The sequence below is a fragment of the Pinus tabuliformis genome, chromosome J (assembly GCF_031772625.1).
Source record: "Pinus tabuliformis cultivar Carrire ecotype Pingquan chromosome J, CPIR1, whole genome shotgun sequence".
Lineage (NCBI taxonomy): Eukaryota > Viridiplantae > Streptophyta > Pinopsida > Pinales > Pinaceae > Pinus > Pinus tabuliformis.
The window spans coordinates 1450265839-1450287014 of record NC_142295.1 but is presented as its reverse complement, the minus strand read 5'-3'; the positions used below and the strand labels follow the sequence as shown (position 1 = coordinate 1450287014).

General features: G+C 35.8%; 1 protein-coding gene across 1 annotated transcript in view; it reads left to right on the top strand.

The window, feature by feature from the left end:
• The window catches only part of LOC149232833 (mitochondrial adenine nucleotide transporter ADNT1-like), a 224856-nt gene that overhangs the window by 123731 nt on the left and 79949 nt on the right, over window positions 1-21176 (top strand). Inside the window, exons 5-6 of the mRNA XM_089379527.1 lie at window positions 4452-4564; window positions 4732-4845. Of these exons, the coding sequence (XP_089235653.1) occupies window positions 4452-4564; window positions 4732-4845 (227 nt within the window). The remainder of the gene's footprint in view (window positions 1-4451; window positions 4565-4731; window positions 4846-21176) is intronic.

The following is a 21176-nucleotide window of genomic DNA, read 5'->3' as shown; positions in this document are numbered from 1 at the left end:
AGATTAAACCATTTCTTTGAGAGCAGATCCGAGCCCTTCTTAAGGGAAATTGAAAACCTCACTTCTGTGGGTAATTCAAGGTACAAAGAGCAATTTTGATATTGTTTCTAAGAGCAATTTTTAGTGATTGAAATCAGAAGTGGAGCTAGAAAAGAATTGAGAAGGGCATCTACAAGACTTCGATTAAAAGGAAGGATTTATCTCAAGCATAAGTGGCAGAGAAAGTGCATCTTGACAACAAAGTTAATTTGATAAACATATGAGGTATGAGCTCAAGTTTTCATTCAGTTTGTACTTGAATTGTATCTTGAATATTGAGGCAAGATTTTAGAAGCATTATCAACAGAGACGACAATAAGGGTTTATTTGAATATCATTGTAAGTGGGTCATTGTCCTTGGTACGAGAACCCACAATTTTTATCTATAATTTTAAGGGTGGTAGGGTAGTGCACGAAGGAGACCAAAGACTCCTTCAAGTTGGAGCCTGAGGATATATTTAAGCTCTAGGGTGGCGGGTTAGTGCAAGGTGGAGATTGGAGTCTCCTTCAGGTTGGAGCCTGAGAACACTTCATGGTGGCAGGGTGGTGCTAGGGCAAGTTGGAGCTTGCAGGGTATTGGAGCATCCTTTCAGTTGGAGTTGATAGAACGAGCGGGTTGGAGCCTACTTCTAGTTGGATCTGGTAAATCAAGGTGTTGGAGAATCCTTTCAGTTGGAGCTAATAAAACCAGGGGGTTGGAGCTTCCTTCTAGTTGGAGTTGGTAAACTAGAGTGTTGGCGCTGATAAATCAGGAAGTTGGAGCCTCCTTCCAGTTGTTGTTGGATAATCTTGGAAGTTGGAGCTTCTTGTTGATGTAATATTTAAGACTTATATTAAAAATGTTTGGTGGTTTTTTTCTGGAAGGCTTTCCACCTGGAAATCTCTTGTGTACTGCCTTTGGTGTTGTGCATTGTTGAACAAAAGTTGTTTAATGTTCACATGATATAATTAAAATTGTTAAAAAGTGCCCAATACTGATCCACTCCCCTCTTAATATTGGTGAATATTCCAACACTATCTCCTTCCAGGAGTACCTATACTTGCTGTACTGACATGGGAAATTGACATATCCAAGACGCCACCTTTTTGTTACCAATATTTATAGGCTGCATAAGAAGGTAACTGTTTCCAAGTTTTACAAACCACATAAAAAGTAATTGTAGATTAACAAGTCTACAGAAACTTAATTGGCTCTTATTCTTGAATGGTTTGAAGATACATGTAGGTGCTTTGTACTTATACTTCCATGTGGTAATGAAATTGTTTTTTCGTTCTAGAGATTACTATTGTTGTAAAGTAGTGACTCAATATCCCTTGTCTGTACATTGATATTGATAATAATGTGGTTATGGTTGTGGGTGATACATGTGTGTTTATTTGATCGATACATGTTCCTTTCTACATTTGGTGAATAGTGTTGATGGTTTAATATGTTTATTATGGAGATGTGTATTGCTTTGACTACTATTACCCCATTACATCTCGGGGTAACTAGAGGAGATTTTTCTGTTATAATCCTGATCACAGATAGCAATTCCACAAACGACATCTATGGTTCTCCATAGGTAGTTGATGATGCTTCCGTCAACCACACTTGATGATTTATAGTGCTGCCCAACATACATGATATAGAGTTTTCATTGCTTCATAGTAAGTATTAATGCCTTATGTGTTTGTCATGAAAATAGTGGCCAATGGTTGAGTCAGATGATGGATCAAGATGCTTTAGATTTGTGTCTTTACACTTTTGCGCTCATCATTATCTCTTAGATAAGTGTTGTTAGTCTTGGGTGGAGTTGTACTATTGGTGGGCTTTGAGAGGTGTATTATGTCCATTTCCAGATTCACACTTCACATTTTCCATCCTTCCCAATTTCCATTGCCTTGCTTATGGTTGGTTTATGCCACAAATATAGGTTCATGCTTCATAATAATCCCATGAGCAAAAAGAGGTTGGCTGCTTGAGGTTGATGCAGCTAAAATGAATAAAAAAGGAAAGAGCGAAATGCAATAATCAAAATGCAAAGCATAAAAAAGAACTAAAAATAAAAAACTAAGCTAAATAAGTATGAGCAATGCCCCCTCACTATGAGGCCACTTGCCACTTGATGGAGGTTGTCGCTCTTCTTTTGTGGGACATTTGGTTTCTTGAGGCCATAACACCCTTGTAAAGAGAATGTAGCATCTATTTGAGGGCCTAGTATTCAAAACCAACTGGTTCGAACTGTAAACCGGTCAAACTGGCTGGTTCATTGGGCCGAGCTATCTAACTGGTAGAAAAAGCAGTTTTAATGCCTGCGGGCTAGGGTTTAACCGACCATAAACTAGCTGGTTCTGTGATAAACCGTCTGGTTTATTGCTAGGCTGACCAAGGACCCCACGAAAGGCAATTTTGTGCTTTTTGAAGTAGTTTTGAGGGAAACTAGGGGCTGTTTCCCTAAAAAAATATCCCCCTCCAAACCTTTAAAAGGATGTCTCCCTTCTCATTTGCCTCACACATCTCATTTGGAGTTTTTGTGAGCTTCTTGTGAGCTCGGAGAGTGTTGAGTTTTTGCTGGAATAGTGGAACAATAAAGAGTTTGGGTTGAGTAGTAGCCACCATGCCTCCAAAATCCAAGGGTACTGCATGGGCTCATTGTGATATGATTGATGGAAAAATGATCTGCAAATATTGCCAAAAATCTATTGAGGGAGGGGGTATTTACAGGTTCAAACGACACTTGGCTGAGATAGGAGGCCATGTAGAGTACCAAATGAAGTAATAGGCATATTAGGGCAGAATACCTTCATAAGTTTGAAACTCAAGTCACTCAACCAGTTGAGAAGTTTGTAACTCAAGCAGCTGAAAAGTTTGAGAGTCAAGACACAACCAACTGAGTTTGATCATGCTGAGAAGTGATCATGTTGATGACTGATATGTAGACTTGTAGTAGGCCAGTGGTCCCATAGCTTGTAGTATTTTGTTACTGATATATATTGCACTCAGTGCCATTTTGATATATTCACCTTTATATGGTATATAGATGAACAAACTTTGCATATTTTGTCTCTAATGGTTTGGAATCGTTGGGTTCTTTTGACTCTTCTACTCTTGTATCATGGATATTTTGTATTATGATTTTATCCATAGGGCTTGTAAAGGGACAAACACATTTTTATATTTTCATAAGGCTTTTGCTAGGAAAATATTGTTTATTTCAATGACAAGTGTGGTAGATCTCTCATATAAATAAGAGGAGCACTTCTCATTTGGATTCATTGCTAGAACTTGTGGAGAACTTGTTTTAGCCTTAAATTTTACTTGCTTATAAGTTATAACTTATATAAAGGGCTGAAATATATTATTATTGTAACCTGTTTTTTCACTGTAATTTTCATCTAAATTGCAAGTTTTACAATTGCCATTGATAATTTTCAGATTTGCACTGTTTGGGGATAATTTTGGATGAGATAGTAATTTGATAAACCTTCTAAACACCCCTAGAAGCACCTTAAACTCAAATGTGGAATGTACCTTGAGTAACCCCATACTCTGTACTTATTATATCTGAATGGTGGTTAACTGGTTAGCTAAATAGGCGACCTTAGATTTGATCCCATCTTGCCTTAAGAACCTCGGAGGCTACGAGGGAAGCATCCCTTGTGTTGGATCTGTTCTTCACTAAAACGAGAGAAGCTGTTCCTTAGGCGACAGTTGAAAGTTGAAACACTTCTAATGTTCCACCAGTCCTTGCACCTTGTGAAGGCTTTGCACTAAGGTGCAAGATTTTATGGTAACAACTCTTACAAGATAAGTGCCTTGTGCTGGTAAGCATTTCTCCTTTTCTTGTCTAATCTAGATGTCATATACTTGTGTGTGCCTATATTTGGTATTATTTTACCGTTTCTAGTTATTTTGCATCTTGTTTTGTCATTTAAGGCCAGATCAGAAAGCTTTTGACAGCTGCACATGAATGACAAAATCTCAACTAATTGTTTTCTACTTGTATGCCATGACTAGTTTTGTGGGTAATAGTTTGAAATGTATGTAATCATTTGATTAATATCTGTATAGTATAATTATCTGTCGTAATTCTTAAACTCACTGGATCCATATTGTTTCCAGGTTACTTAATTTTTGCGTTTCATGTTGCATGTCTTTCTCCTTTTACTGATTATTTCGATTTAATAGAATTCATAAATACATGGGTAATAGTTTGAGATATATGTGGTCTTTTGATTAATTGCTGTTTAATATAAGTTTTGTCATTCTTGAATTCACTGCATTCCATAATATTTCCAAGTTACTTATATTTTACCTTTGATGTTGCATATCTTTCTCCTTTTGCTGATTATTTCAATTTAATAGAATTGATAAATACATATAACTTTTGATAGCATGGAAGACTGCTAATTTTTAATGAACTGTACAGAAAATGCCGAACATACACCTGTCTCACGTCTTGCAGCAGGAGCTTGCGCTGGAATAATTGCCATGTCTGCAACTTACCCAATGGATATGGTTCGGGGGAGGCTGACTGTACAGGTATATTATGAATGATATGATAGTCCTGTTCATGACCATCGGAACTTCAGTGTGCTGCCATTTATGAAAAGGAAAACTTTCTAACCGGGAGAGCAGTATTAATATCTGCTGATATTGATATCCTATTTACATTCTCATAATGGAAGATCGGATGATTTTGATTGCAGACAGAGAACTCTCCTAATCAATATCGTGGTATGTTCCATGCTATGGAAACTGTCTTGCGTGAAGAAGGTCCGAAAGCTTTGTACAAAGGCTGGTTACCATCAGTGATTGGAGTGGTGAGTTTGAATATGTATTCACCCTTTTCTAGGTGGCTACAGACCCTTGTTCTTCTTCTTTTTTCTGGTGACTACAGCACAGGGATCGAGATGTGTATAAATGCATGCTTTCATTGAGGACTTTTTGAATATTTGTTTTGATGCGAATGGTAGAGTGGAGTCTCCAAGGAATGTTTTCTATAGCAGGACGTGTGTTCTTGTGGAAGCACTAAGCTTCATTTTGAGTAATTTAAAATTTGAATACATCCCAAAATTGAATAGGTGCTTGCTGTCCATCCTTGGTGCTGCATATTTAAATGTTATAGCAAAGGACAGATTACAAACATGTTTTAGAAAAATTAAAATGCATTAGCAAACGAAGAATATGTTATGCATAAGAAAAGTGAACCTTGTTTTGGCCTAGTAGGTTGAATGAGAATGCATTATTTATCTATTATATCGTTAATATTGGGTTTAAGTCATCCCAAAATCTCAAGGCTATTTTAATGTTTATTTAGATAGAATTTCTTCAAGTGAGGGCTGTTAGATTTGTGGTTTAATATTTTCACTTTATTGCTACTAGATGCTCAAAGGCATAATAAGACCAACATTAGCTCAACTTTATAGATGGTTGATGCCTTTGCTAACTAAAGTACATTGACTAATGGTATTAGGTGTCATGTCCCCAACTAAGAGAACTACTATAAACACACTTTTATTTTGTTTAATTGCTAATAGTCAGCCTTCATTTAATGAAAAGAGTGGACATTAATGTAAGGAAATAAGAGCCGATGTTAATATGACAGACATAAATGCATGTGATAAAGATTGGATAAATTTGAGATAGGATTACTTGATCACTAGTAAATTATACAAATGTAGGTCTCATTTCTTACCTTTTCAGCAGAACTTCCTCTCTTGCCCACCACACACAAATCATCTATAATTTGAACTCCTAGCTTGTGGACAACCCTTGAAATCACAACTTTGAATGGTGTAAAACTTATCATGTGAAGCTGAAAGTATGTTGTATGATTGGTAATTTTTGGTCTTGTTACTACCCAGATTAGCAACCTCAGCAAGGTATGGTCAAAGTGTAAGCACACATGAGATGCAGCTAGTGTCACCTCGACACAATCTCCTCTCAATTTAGGCAAACTCATACAAACAATCTTGCAGGGGGTATCCCATTCTACACACTCTCCACCAACAAGCGCCTAGGAGACCAGTGCCTAGAAACACAAATTATGATTAAGGTTAGGACTTATGTGAGATTCAATGTCGAGTCTGGTATATGAATTATAATTGTAGAAAATACAAACCAGAATTCAAAACTCACTCAAAATTCCCAAACAAATTGTTACCTTTGATGCTTGAGAGTCAGGAGAAGGTACAAATACCAAGTGAGATGACTTGTCCTTGATTGCCAATTGTTTGTAACTTGATTTGGACAAGTTTGCTGCTTTCCTACACTCCGAGATCTGCAAAGTGACTAGAAAACATAGAAATGCCAGATTTGAAGTGTCTTTAAAGCAACCTAGAATTGCGGAAACACAATAAGATGTTGGATCCTTGGGTGCTTGAGGTTGGGCAATGAAATGTGATTGAAAATGCAGCCCAACTATAAATAATATGTGAGTAAATAGTAAGTTACAACAATTTGATTCATACTTGCTTGAAAAAGAGGTCCATGTTGAATTTTGTGGTTATGGTTGGTCTTCATAATTAATGTTTTAGACCTTGAAGTATATATTAAAATTGTAAGACATGTTTGTTCTTCATGTCATTTTTAGTTTTTGAAACGATTAATGTAAGACATGTTCTTCATGTTGGTTTCAGAAGAGAAATTTTTAAATTTGAATTTTTGGCTCCAAACTTGTCAAGTTGGCCTAGTGAAGAAACACCCATTGGGACATGCATAACACTATATATAGAGCACTCAACCTCGTCCACAAGGCAACATTCGACCTCTCACAAGACGAGATATTTTGGGCATCCAAGCGAAGAAGAAGGATGAATTCATCTCTAGCATTTCTTTCACTTTCCTTGACTTTGCACGTGTGACTTTCTGGGCATATTCTCAACAGGTCGAACTTTTGGGTAGCAGGGCCGAAATTCTGGGAAGTAGGGCCGAGTTTCTAGGCATATTTTGGGAGGCTGAAATTCGGCCTAGGCAGATTAGAGAGGGCTGAAGTTGAAGGGCAAATGATTGACTTAACAAGAGCACTGTTTGATCAGGTTTGACCATTATATTGTTGGTCAGTTTGACCTCATAGTTGACTAGTAGTATTGATGTATCTCTTGTTGAACTGAAGAATTTCTCTAAGGAAAAGGTGGTTGGGTTTTCACCCAAGTGGGTTTTCCGAGGGTAAAACTTGTGTTGTCTTTGTATATTGTGATCTTTACTGTCCTTATGCATTTATGGTTGAATTTCTAAAGTTTAATTGCTTAATGATAAATAAGACGTGCTAAAAGAATATCTACATCATTATAAATAATTATTGGTATTTTAGAATTTATGCTTGTGTCTATTGCTCTTGAAAAATCAACATGGTATCAGAGCTTTGGTGAAGGAAAGGACATTGAGATCACTTTTGAAGATTGTTAGTAAAGGGAGGAACATTGAAGAAGATCTACATCTACAATCTAATTATCTATGATCATGGACTCCTCTATGAAATCAACAAGTTGGAAGGAGCTACAAATTTTAGCGCTTGTAATAGTAATAATTAAATAAAATAATATTAATATATAAGTAAAAAATAAAAAATAATAAATAAAAGATAAAAATAGTAAATAAATAATAAAGAATGAAGAAAATATATTAATAAACAATAAATTAGTAAATAATAAATTGAAGTTTTAAATAAATATATATAAAAGTAAACTATAAAAATAGTAAGAATAATAAGTAAAGTTAACAAAAAATAAAAATGAAACAAATAAGAAAAAGTTAAATTAAGAAAATTATTGAATTAAGTAAAGCTTAAAACAAAGAATGGATTGTGTCCATGCGGATCCTTTCCAATCGCTTTCCATTTTTGGAACAATTTGTTCTATTTAATGGACGAAGAGGGGAATGTGATTCATTCATTCTGTTCGTAGAAGAGTGTTGTGAAACAAAGGATTCCCTGGGGGTGGCCAACTGTAGAAAGATTATATGCAGTTAAGCCTACGGTTGGGTGGAGAGTTGTCTCCAAAATTTTTGTTGCAGTTAGAGGGATTCAAATAGCGTTCAACTTTGAAATCACAAGTAAGGGATATCATCACTATAGGTAAGTCATCTTTACTCGTGTTTTTTGAAAATTCTATGCTAATTAGTTGAATAGTTGTGTGATTGATCATGAGTTGATAGAATTAGTTGTACCTTCGAATTTGGGGTTGTTATATATAGTATTAGAGATCAACTTTCAACTCTATTGGACCTTTGGGTTATTGTTTTCATGATTAATTATTATAAATAAATTTTTTTCACAATTATTGAATTTCTTTAATAAAATATTACCATAACACATAGGTCCATGATTACACTCCACGATCTTGAAAATTAAAACTACATTCTAATTTGCGATCGTGGTGCCACGTATTTTTTATTCATAACATATATCTTAGTGCCTATTTTATAATAACAAAAATTTGTAGTTTTAATTTTCAAGATCATGGAGCCACGTATAATTTTTATTCATAACATATATCTTAGTGCCTATTTTATGATAACAAAAATTGAAATTGGTAGCTTTTTATAAAAAGAAAAGAACATAACGAACCCAACTAAACTCTATAAAATTCCAATATATTACGCATAACAAAACCCTTTTTCTAAAATCCTTTTAATATCACGAAAGATTAAAAAAAAAATAACACTATCTCCAAACCGTTTTTAATAAAACTTTTATAAGCTCATAAACCCTATCTCCAAACGCTTTTGGCACTTTGAAAATTTTAATAATTCTTAATAAAAAACATGTTGCCACGGGATGGTGTTCGGGCTTACAAAAAAATACCTTTCGAAATTTTGTTTTTAACCTTGCCCACGGACGGACGGTCTTTGACCTTAAACGATAATTTTCAATGGGAGGCTGCGGGGTTTTCTTGATACTTTTTTTTTCGCTGTCACACCTGGAGGTCCGTGCGATTAGGGTGTTTTGTAGTGTGCTTTTAATCACCAAATTATGATGATTGAAAATTCGCAACAGGATAAGTTGTGTTGATTGAAAATTGTTAAACACACATGGGCAGCAAGAACAATATGAATGATAAATCATGAGAGTACACTTTTTTATTAACAAGAGATATACATTTATAGTACAACATGTGACCGTTGGGTTTCACATCCCAAGGTCTCTTGGACTACTTAGTCTATTCAGTTTCCACACTAACCCATTTAGGATTAGGTGTCCAACATTCCCCCCCCTTAATCCGAAGGGTTATGTATGAGTCCAAGAAGAGAGCTGTAATACAAAATGTGCAAAAAATGCATGGCAGCACTAGGCTGAATGTGCTCTATGAAATGTTGGTATAAAGGGCGGTGGTTTAAGGATGACCACCAACACTGGAACGCTTAGTGTAGTTCCCAGAACTCTTCCAGCACTGGCAAGAAACTAAAGTCTTCTGCTAGAGGAAGTGATCCTATTGTTTTAAAGAGGGAAACCTTCAACCAATAAAGGGAGGTCTCACCCCGCATAAAAGGGAGAACTTCAACCTGAAAAGGGAAGTCTCAACCTGTGATGGTTTAAGGATGACCAACAACTCTGGAATGCTTAATGCAATTCCTGAAACTCTTCCAAAACTGGCAAGAAGTTGGGGTCTTCTGCTAGAGGAAGTGTTCTCAATTTTGTTCCTGGAATTCTTCCGACACTGGCAAGAAGCTAAAGTCTTCTGCTAGAGGAAGTGTCCCAGATTGCCAATTGAAGGCATGTTCACGAGCATCTTTGTTTCTGGCTACAACTCTGAAACTGGTGTGGCAGGTTGTGGCTCAGGCTCGCTTGATGTGGCTTTGAAGCTTGTAGATGACCATCATTTCCCCCCTGTCAGATACAAGGTGAGATGATGGAGAAAACTCAACTGCAAGACTGTTCAATACTCTGGAACAAGTTCTGACATGTGTTTGGAATATCTTCTTGGCTGTTGATGCCCATTGCCAAGAAGCGATCCATCCAAGATGAATCTTTGTTCTTGCAGGGTGTTTGTTGCTGAAGCATCTGTGTGAAGAATGGCTAGTTTTATGACAGTGCTTACATGGATGAAGATCAAAACAGTGATCTTTCAAATGGCCAACTCGGTCACAGTGTTGGCATTTCACAATCTGTTGTTGTTGTTGTTGCTGTGGAAGAGGGGCAAAGTCTGGAACAGCTGAAGCTAAACTGTCATGAGGAGCAGGTGAACTGTCATGAATGAATCCAGCACTCTGAAACTGAATGGGCTTGGCATAGTCTGGAATATGAAAGGACAAGTCCTTGTCATATCCAAGACTAGTTCTGTGCTTGTTGTGGACAAGCTGTTCCCAAGGTCTGATGATGGGCTTGGGAAGTGCACATTGAGTTTCTGCATTTGCATTTACAACTGCTGTTTTATGGAGTACTAAATCTGAACCAACTGTAACATCATTGACTTGCTTCTGATGGGTTGCAGTCTCAATGTTCTGAACAGAAACATGTTCAGAATGACTCCTCTGTTTTAGTTCTTCTTGCTGTAGCTGAGTTTCAAGCTGCAAAAAATCAATATTCTCCTGTGCATTTTGTAGACATATTTTAATATTGAATAGAGAGGTTTTGTTGATCTTAACCATCTCATCAACAGTGGAATGTATCAGAGTATTTAACAACTCTAATGCATTATCAAGTCTGGTCATTTTCTTCATTATCTTATACGTTAAAGAAACTGATCACAACTATCAACCAGTGAAGAAGAAGCAACAATCACTCACAATTCAATGTCACTGCAATATCCTTTATAAATGTCAGCAAATGAGCAGCGTGCAACATAAAAGATTACAATCAGCCCACCAAACTCTTTATGCAGCAGTGGAATCAGGAATCAATGCACTATAATGAGTTTTAAATACAATGCTACACTGGAGCAGCAACAACTGCAAACTTGCTTGGATCCTTCAAATACTCGTTCACTCTTCAACGTATATCAACACTTCAGTATCAGCTAGTGAGAAGAATATACAGCCACACAAACAGCCTCTAAATGGCATCCAAATTGTGACAAACTCATTCTGGTATGGTAGAAACTGACCCAAAATACCAACAGACCAACCAGCACAGAATCTTCTGAACAATTGTAAGTACACAACAGCAATCATACAAAAAATTATTCATCTATTGAACGTCATAAACAGCCTCTTGTTCTGTCGAGAGGATAGCAAATATCCTTGCCGGCTAAAACTGTAGTACAAGAACTAGTGATTAAAGGAAAAGCTAAGCTGAAAGCAAGCTTCAAGTAAAGCAGTGTAGCAAAAGGCCCATGCTTCAACAATCAAAAGCTGGCAGGCTTTGTCTCGGCTACATTCACTCTTATGTTGTCAGTTGGCTTTCAACAAGGATGAGTAAAGATGGGATACTTATGCCGTAGCAACCGACCTTACTGGTTCATCAAGCCATATACAAGTTAGTCGGTTCTTTGAAACTTTAAAGGAATGAATGCTTGCCTTCCTTAGCTCGAAGTCTCGCAAGGCAGGACCAGTCACTATTTCTGGATATAAACGCAGGCAGGAACGACACTCTTGACGATATTGTCAAGGAGATAAGTTTAAAATTACTTTACGCATCTTAGCAAACGTTGCAGCGCATCTTCGATCAGTTTGTGGAGGAGAAAAAAATCATATCCTCAACATGGCTCGGGGAAAGAAGGACCTGGAGATGGCGAGAGCAGGTTACAGAGATGCCAAGAACAGAAGAGACCTGGGCTCATCACGCTTCCGCTGCGTTCACACACCATTCATTTATGAACATAAACAGTAACCGAGCTTACAAAATGGCAAACCCCTTCATCTTCGGCTTTGACCTGAAAATAAAAAATACAGTCCAATCCTTACAAAAAGGTCGCGTGTTCGCTCCACGCTCACCGCACCATCCGGCATATCACTTCGTTGTCCATCTTTATTCAGGAAACCTTGGTCTATCTTACAAGCATAAATGCATGTCGTCTATGTACAGGAACAAAATTCAAAGCTTCCCTCCGCTCGATTCATCTCTTTCATTAAAAGAATGGTTGTCTTCGTATTCCACTGTTCATGCATATTCTTCGTCTCCCATGTGCAGCAATAATATAGACCTCCAGTCGATTATGAGCAAGGAACACATTCCACAGTGTTTGAAGTTATTTGTTGTTTGAATAGTAAGCCAACAGCAGACGTTACTCAACAACCATTCGAAATTTCAACACTGATGCTGTCCATCCTCGAATGTTAAACTCGCCATCAACCGAGTAACAAAGTGCGTTACTGTCCTTTCTGTGTCCGCTGTCACCACGTTTCCACTGTGCAGAGCAACCACACCATTATGCAGAAGGTCTCCGGTTTATATCCAGCAGGGTATTGTGCAACATGTCAGGGCAACATTCAACGTTTCAATAGTGAGTTTGCAGTAGAGGCAGCGCTGGAAAGGCAGCGCGTTATGGACAGAGATGAGTTTGCAGAGAATATGAAACGGTTTTGAAGTCTTCCTCAAGACACCCGTCCAGCTACTCAACCAACAATTTCAACGGTCTTGAAAAATAACTCACGCACATAATGCATGCTCAGCAAATGCAAAATCCAAAACCTCATTTGTTGGCAAATTCACACTCACACATTCAGACCAAATGCCAATAACCTTTGGTTCATCACTTGCATAACAACCGCCCGTGCGATTTCTTAAACACATAAGTTGTTGCTATCTTAGGCTTTCTGAAAATCAAAGGGCATTCAAAGAATTAAAGAATTTCTTGCCTGATATTCTGCGGGATGCAACCTTTAGCAATTCGTAAGAAAAAGTGTCGAGAACCCTGCTACCACAACTCCTTAGGATTTGAATTCGCAACCTCATGTGAGTTGTAGCTAGAGCGAAATGGAAGCCTGACAAGAGGATGCCTCAAACATGGACTTGGAAATCGAATTTCAAAGAAAACGCCTTTTGAGAGCCAACGATGTAAGCGGAGGCGAATGTGGCAAAATAAGCGGAATTACTGAAGCCAGATGGGAGCTGTTGGCTGCGCATATGTGTGGAGAGCCAACGGTGTAAGTAGAGGTCCAACTGTTGGTTGCGTATATTGGGAGGTATGATCAACCAGAGGTCTGGCAACGGAGAGCAGCGTGGCAAGGTATTTGAGAGTACCTTCTTTAGAATCCCTCGACTATTCTTTCGTCTACCTAAGAATAGTCATTGTTCATAATATCCAAACCCGCAAAGAAACTTTGGACAACTGTTTCAATTTTTCGTTTACGAGGAGATACACAGATGGGATGGTTGCTAGAAAATTCGATACATTATAGACATATTTCGACGTGACAAACCCAAATGTTATCTCGCTGTTAAGGATCTCAAATGTGAGATACAGCTAAGGATGGCCGAGTGATCTAGGGCGCCAGACTCAAGTTCTAGTCCTCCTCGATTGAGGGCATTATGCCTGTAGGAAATCGGTTAGTATGGGTGGCAGCGTACCAATCAAAGGAACATTTCAAAGAGTAGTGGTTTATAGAGGCCACAGAAATAGGTGGCTCACACTAAATAGGCAGAGCAGGAATACACCTGCAGCTCTGATACCATGTTAAACACACATGGGCAGCAAGAACAATATGAATGATAAATCATGAGAGTACATTTTTTTATTAACAAGAGATATACATTTATAGTACAACATGTGACCGTTGGGTTTCACATCCCAAGGTCTCTTGGACTACTTAGCCTATTCAGCTTCCACAAAAATCGTTACTTCTGTAAGTAATGTTGACTACTATTACTTCACTACTAAGCATAGGTAGATACCGGTTTTGGTTGGACCTTGGACCTTTTGGGCCAACTGAATCCATCTACATGAACTTTCGGGAAACACTGAAATGGCTGGAAACGACATGGTAACTACTTGAAAACAGTTCAATATTTTGGATACCATGTATCCCACTTTTCCTAGACGTTTTTGGTAACTTAGCTTTTAGTTAAAAAATGTTTTGTGCATCAAATTCGGATCATAAACGCCAAACCGATAACTTGGTGAAGGAACAAAAGCAAAAGGTTCTTTTTTTTTTTTCGCAATTCTCTTGGCGCGTGGGTATTGAACCAGTGAAGTAGGACAAAATTGTGCTGAAATCTCCATAGTGGCTACGTCAAAGTTAGACACGTTTTATCTATTACGGAAGCCTTTTTCCAACACCCTATAAGATAGACTGAGTTTGAAATCATTTTAGATTAATGGTTGTTTTCATCGGAGCTTATATCTTCTAATATATTAACTTAAATACCCTTTGTCAGATAAAATTAGAATAAGGCCTTGTCTCTTTCAGGGCGGACTGTTGACTCATGAGGTGTATTGAAGCAGTCGATGTGCAAAGGCATTTATATAACAAGCAAGGAGAAAGCCCCCCCTCCAATGGCAATTACTATTTGACTTGAATGATATATATATATATATATATATATATATATCCAAATGCAAACGAAATATAGGCATGGGCATGAAACAATTCTCTAAATCAATATATGCATTTTAAGTTCCATTTCTTAGGCTAGTTATAATATTGGGTGTAAAACTAATAAACAAAACAACCTATTGTTAGTCAATCCAACTAAAAAGGGGCTTAAATTTGTAAGCTACAGGTTTCAATACTACCATCTTTAGGTTTCAATACTACCATCTTTAGAGAACGTATGGGTTCCAAAAAGGTTAGGTTTAAAATATCTATTAATTTATTCGACAAGGTATATTTTTATGATAGGAATCGAATATAAATGCTTTATATTTACATATATACGTATATAAAATAAGACTGCATTGCTAGTGTTCCTTGTCGTTTAGTTTAATAAAATATTTTAATGTCATGATGTGTTGTATGTACTCCAAACAATAATAAAATTGTAAAATAAGTTATATGAATATTTGTTTAGCTTTTTTTAATTAATTTTTTAATATAATTAAACATTTTTTTAGTAGATGAAGGTTATATATATATATATATATTTGACATTGAAGAGAATGATAACAAGTTAATAATTATTTATTTAATATTGAATGATGACAACTTTTTTTTATATAATGCTCATATTATAGTACACATGTCATGTCATTAGAGTATAGATTGATATAATGAGAGTTGTACAAATTGTACACATGTTATTTTTACATTTTTTTTCAAATTTATATTTTTTAAATTATTTTTTTGTAAATTAAAAAATAAAACCCATAAAATTGTTTATTCAATACTTTACACCAATGAGAAAATGGAATTTTTGAAATTACAAAGCATTTGTGTTTATGGTACATAGTAATTAATATATAATGTTATTTTTCAAATTATTTATATTTATTGTACATAGTAATTAGTGATATAGTACATAGTAATTAATAATAGAGTACACAAAAGTCAATTCTTGCCATCATTACACAATAAGAGGGGAGACATTTTAACCAATCATATTTGAGATAAATAGAAATAAATTTTATTTAAAAATAATAAATTTAATTTCATAATGTTAAATTTTGGATAGATTTTAAATTTTTTTAGTCAAAGAAAAACTAATAGCAAGTCAATGAAAAACTGAATACGTTATATCCTGCCAGCAACAGGTATAATAAACATTTGAGTAATAATATAATAAAAAATGTTTTGATATTGATAATATGTGTTTAAAATATGAGTAACTTAGTTTTATAGTATAATTAAAAAAGGTTTGAGTAATAATCTAATAATATATATATGATTTTATTTTTAATGTAATATATGGAAAGGAATGAACTTTAAGATTTATTAAAAAAACAAACATATACTTTATATTGTATTAAGGATCAATAGTATTGAATAAATTTAAATCAATTTTATATGTAAGCTTAAAAGACTAATTTAATAAATCAAATTAATTTTTTAATAATTATAAATTAAAGTTCTAACAATAATTTTGGTGAAAATAGAAAAATAGTAGTTCTTGTATTAATCAGTTTGTTAACTGTATAAAATGGTTGAAATTTTTATTGATTTTTCTTTTATAATTATCGTGTTGTATTTTGTTCTATGATTAATGTGAAGATCATATGCATTGATGTTTCTAAAATTTATTATATATATATATATATATATATATATATATATATTTAGTTGAATTAAACCTTATTAAGAATGAAAAAGAACTCTATTATGATATGATAAACTTGTCTTTTGAATTTGTGTAAGAAAGTTGATGATTGAAATTTGAAGTAAGAGATAAGCACTCTAAGAAATGAAGGAAGGTTCTATGTTTGATCCCCAATGTTAGTGATAAACTCGCAATTTCTCTACTGATGATAAGTTGATAACCTATTGTAGACATCCCAACTGTGACCAACCTAAAATCATGAGATGATTTTCATATCTATGAAGTGATGTTATGAGATTGTATTGACATGTGGTTCCATTTATTATAGGATGTCATGATATATCCTTGATGTTATAATTTTAGATGATATTTCATGTTGTGAAGCATGTGGTAATTGCATGCAGATTTTATGACATGCATGACCATGCAGTTTTTACTATGTTGTTCTCATGATGACATGTGGGAGTTAGCATGTGGATTACTTTATATGAGATTATGATATTATGATATTATGATGTTATAACTAATGCATTGGATGCATGTTGAGATGTGGTGATTGACAGAAAATACATAAATGGGCCGAGAGACTAGTTTATTTGATGATCTCGTGGGAGCCCATACCTGCGAGCGAGAATGCGTAACACCATATGGGCTGTGGACAAACTCAATCAACACTACATATGCCAACAATTCTTTTGTCTTGTATAACTCTTGAGGGGCTATGGGACCATCTTGAGGAGGTCGAGTGCCTGATATTGGATTGGGATGCCAAACTCCTGAGGAGGTGTGAGGACTTTGATGCCTGGAGCTGTGCACCTTAGTGAGTGTGGAGGGAGTGGGCCAGCCTTGCGAAATGCCAAGAGTCATTGAGTACTGAGATCGGATGCCTGCCTTGGGACAGATGAGGTCTAAGCCTTGGAGCGAGCCTTGGGGTATGGTATAGACCGATAAGGCTTTATGCCTGCTTCCGAAAGTTGGGAAAAATGATAGAGATTCCTTGGGATTTCCTTGGTGATGTGTAAACTTTTGATGCCTATTGGTATACTAGTTCAACAGAGGGTGTAGGGCAAACATGAACTAATAAATAACTAAATAAAAATAAAATAAAAAGTTAAATGATTCAACTTAACTTTAGGACGAAAATAATAATAATAATCATAAATAAATAAATAAATAAATAAAATAATATTACTATATAAGTAAATAAATAATAAATAATAAAGAAAAGATAATAATAGTAAATCAAAAATAAATAATGAAAAATAATAATAGTAGTAAATAATAAACTGAAGTTCTAAATAAATATATATAAAAGTAAACTATAAAAATAGTAAGAATAAGTAAAGTTATCAAAAAGTAAAAATGAATAAAATAAGAAAGAGTTAAATTAAGAAAAATATTGAATTAAGTAAAACTTAAAACGAACATAAAATTTGGCATGTTGACACATGGATTGTGTGCATGCGGATCCCTTTCCAATCTCGTTCCATTTTTGGAACCGTTTGTTCTATTTAATGAACGAAGAGGGGGATGAGATTCATTCATTCTTTTCGAAGAAGAGTGTTGTGAAACAAAGTATTCCCTGGTAGTAGTAGTTGATTGAGGGCTTGAGGGTACCTCACTGTAGAAAGATTATGTGTAGTGGAGCCTACAGTTGGGTGGAGAGTCGTCCCCAAAAACTTTGTTATTGTTAGAGGGATGCAAATAGCGTTAAACTCTAAAATCACAAGTAAGGGATATCGTCGCTACAGGTAAGTCATCTCTACTCGTGTTTTTCGAAAATTCTATGCTAATTAGTTGAATAGTTGTGTGATTGATTATTAATCACATAAGTTGATATAATTAGTTGTATGCTTGAATTCGGGGTTGTTACAACTTGGAAAACAAGGATTGATCTCATCCTTGCAAAGAACGATGTCTTGGATATTGTGAAGGGAAAGGTTACTAATATGTCAGATGATCAAGGGAAAGCTAAATATGAGAAGGAAGACATTACAACTAGAAGTATTATTGTAAACTCTATTAACGATCATCTTATTCCTTATGTCACAAATCTTGACTCCTCAAAGATGATGCATGATGTCCTAGTTGGATTATACACTATCAACAACATTGGCCAAGCAATGAGTTTAAAGAATGAGCTTCATGATGTTAGAATGACAAGAGATGATACTATAGCCTCATACTTCATGCAGATTTCTCAATTAAGAGTCAACTTCAAGCAATTGATGAAATTATTTCTGAAAAGGAACTCGTGACTACAACACTTAATGTTTACCTAATGGGATTTGTTTGCATCTAGTATTTGTCACATGAAGGAGATTCCGAGTTTTAAAGAACTTTGGATCTCATGTACTCAAGAAGAATCTAGACTCATATCAAAGAGAAAGATTCAAAGATCTGATGAAGGTGACTTTCGAGCATTTGTAGCTCATTCCAAGAAGGTTGGAGAACGAAAGAAGTTTGTCCTTTAAAGAAGAAATGGAGATGGAAGATTTGAAGGTAGAAGACCTGCTTCTTAAGGGAAGAATAATATGTGAAAATTTCAATGTTATCATTTTCACAAATTTGGTCATAGAAGTCATTGTCTTGAAAGATCAAATGATAGAAAGGAAAAGGGAAACCAACAAGGTACAACAATAGATATTGATGAACTTCCAAAGAAACCCAAGAATGAAGATTCAGGTGATAAAGATTTCTTCTACTTTTATGCTCTTATAGGTTCTATTACAGATAACAATGATTTGTGGTTAGTAGATAACGGTGCCTCATGGCACATGATAGGAGGTCATGACAATCTTGCTAGTCCTAATGGAGAGGAAACTATCTCAAAAGGTAGAGCTTGGAGATAACAACAATTATGCTGTGAAAGGCATGGGGAAAACATCCATTGAGCTGGAATTAGGTGAAAACGTTCATCTTAGCAACATATTATATGTACCAAATTTGAAAAAGAATCTGGTTTTCTATTTCACGTTTGGAAGATAAAGGAGATAGAGTAGCATTTGTTGATGGAAAAGTCGCTCAAGCATAGATTCTGCTAGAATAATTTGAGTTTGTGAAGGAAGGTTGTATAGACTCTTGAAACAACCTGCTCAAGCGTTAGTGCATAATGACACCAATCCATGTGAACTTTGGCATAAAAGTTATGCTCACTTTCACTATAGAGCTTTGCCAACTTTAAAATAGATTTTTTCAAGTGTTCCAGAATTGCAGATGGAGCATGAATTATGTAAAGGCCGTGCACTTGGGAAGAATGTCAAGAAGCCTTGACAAAGTAGCGAAAGTGGGTCCAAGGAAATTTGGATCTAGTTCATTCTGATGTATGTGGTCCAATGCCAGTGAAATCTCTTGTAGGCTCTTTGTACTATGTAACCTTTATTGATGAATTTTCTTGCAAGACATGGATTTACTTCATGAAGACCAAGGATGAAGTCTTCAACATGTTTCAGGAATTTAAGGCTAAATTGCAAAACTTGAAGGGAAAGAAAATCGAGATGCTAAGATAAGATAATGGAGGAGAATAAACTTGCAAGGAGCTCATTGCCTTTTATAATGAAGTTGGGGTTAAGAGGGAGTTGATAGCCCCTCACAATCCACAACAAAATGGAGTTGTTGAAAGAAGGAACAAAACCATTGAAGAATCTGTTAAGGCATATAGAAATAGCTCAAAATTTGCAGCTGCTAATGAATTCAGGCTGAAAACAATAGACACAAATTTATTCTACCTAATTTGAGAAAAGGAAAACACACAATAGAAACACATGCAATAACATGTAACCATTCAATCATAATGAACACAACATTTTTACTAGGGAACCCAATTGGGAAAAACCCCTCTGTTTTTTATTAAATCAGATGAGAATATGGATCTATTACAATGACAACTTCAATCCTTGAAGCTCCACCTGCACTGCAATACTGATTTCTTGCTCTTTGACCTGCTTTGAGCAACATTTAGCCAAAAGAGGCCTCAACCTTCCTCCTATTTCCTTGCGCAAACTTTGAGGAACTTAGCTCCTAAAAGATAGGGTAATCTCCTATTTCCTTGCGCAATTCCAAGAGAAATTGCTCATCGGCTCTTATGCAAAACTTGTACACTCAGCTAGTATACAATAGATAATTTCAATGTGCCTTTACCTCCACTCAAACTAGGCAATTCGAATTCCATGCATGATTAGGACTACTTTTAGTAAACTGATTAGTTAACTGAGGGATCAGTTAGTTAAAAATAGTTACTACTACTTAACTGAAATCCTATTGGCTCTATTCATGACTAGAGCTCAGATAACTGAGTTTAAGTACCAATAACTCCACTAGATTGCTAAATTTTAGCAATCAACTCATGCACAACTCTACTTCTAGCCTACAAACTCGAATTGACTGAGTTAACTGAGTGATTTGGCCATGTGACTCCTGCTAACTACATCTCAAGTCATCCTACTGATGTGGAAATTCGAATTTCTCCATTTGACTAAGGCACAAGTCAAATAAAGCCTTTTCTTGCTACAATTTAACACTCCCTCTTAGCAAGAGAAGGGTTCTTAACCTCCCCAATCCTGCTCCTTTGTAGGAATGTATTGTAACATGATGGTCCTCTTCTGCACACAATCTCTCAGGTGATGGTACCTGATGTCTATATGCTTGGACCTATCATGAAACATTGGATTTTCAGAGAGTTTGATACAACTCTGATTATCACAGTGGATCAATGTAGGCTCCATCCCCTGACTGAAGAGACCAACCAGAATCTTCCGCATCCAAATAGCCTCACATACTACTTGACTAGGAGCCATATACTCCACGTTTGCTGAGATGAGTGCATAGATTTCTGTTTGCTGTTGTACCAAGAAACTACTGCTGACCCAACACTGAAGATAGCTCTCGATGTGCTCTTCCTGTCTGATGGACTCCCTGCCCAATCTACATCTGTGAAGCCTTGGAGGTTCACTCCATCTGTTTGCCTATACTATAAACCAAAATCTACTGTGCCTTTGAGGTATTTGAGAACACATTTTGCTTCTTTTTAGTGAAGCTTGGTAGGCTCCACCATAGACTAACTAAGCTGATTAACTACAAAAC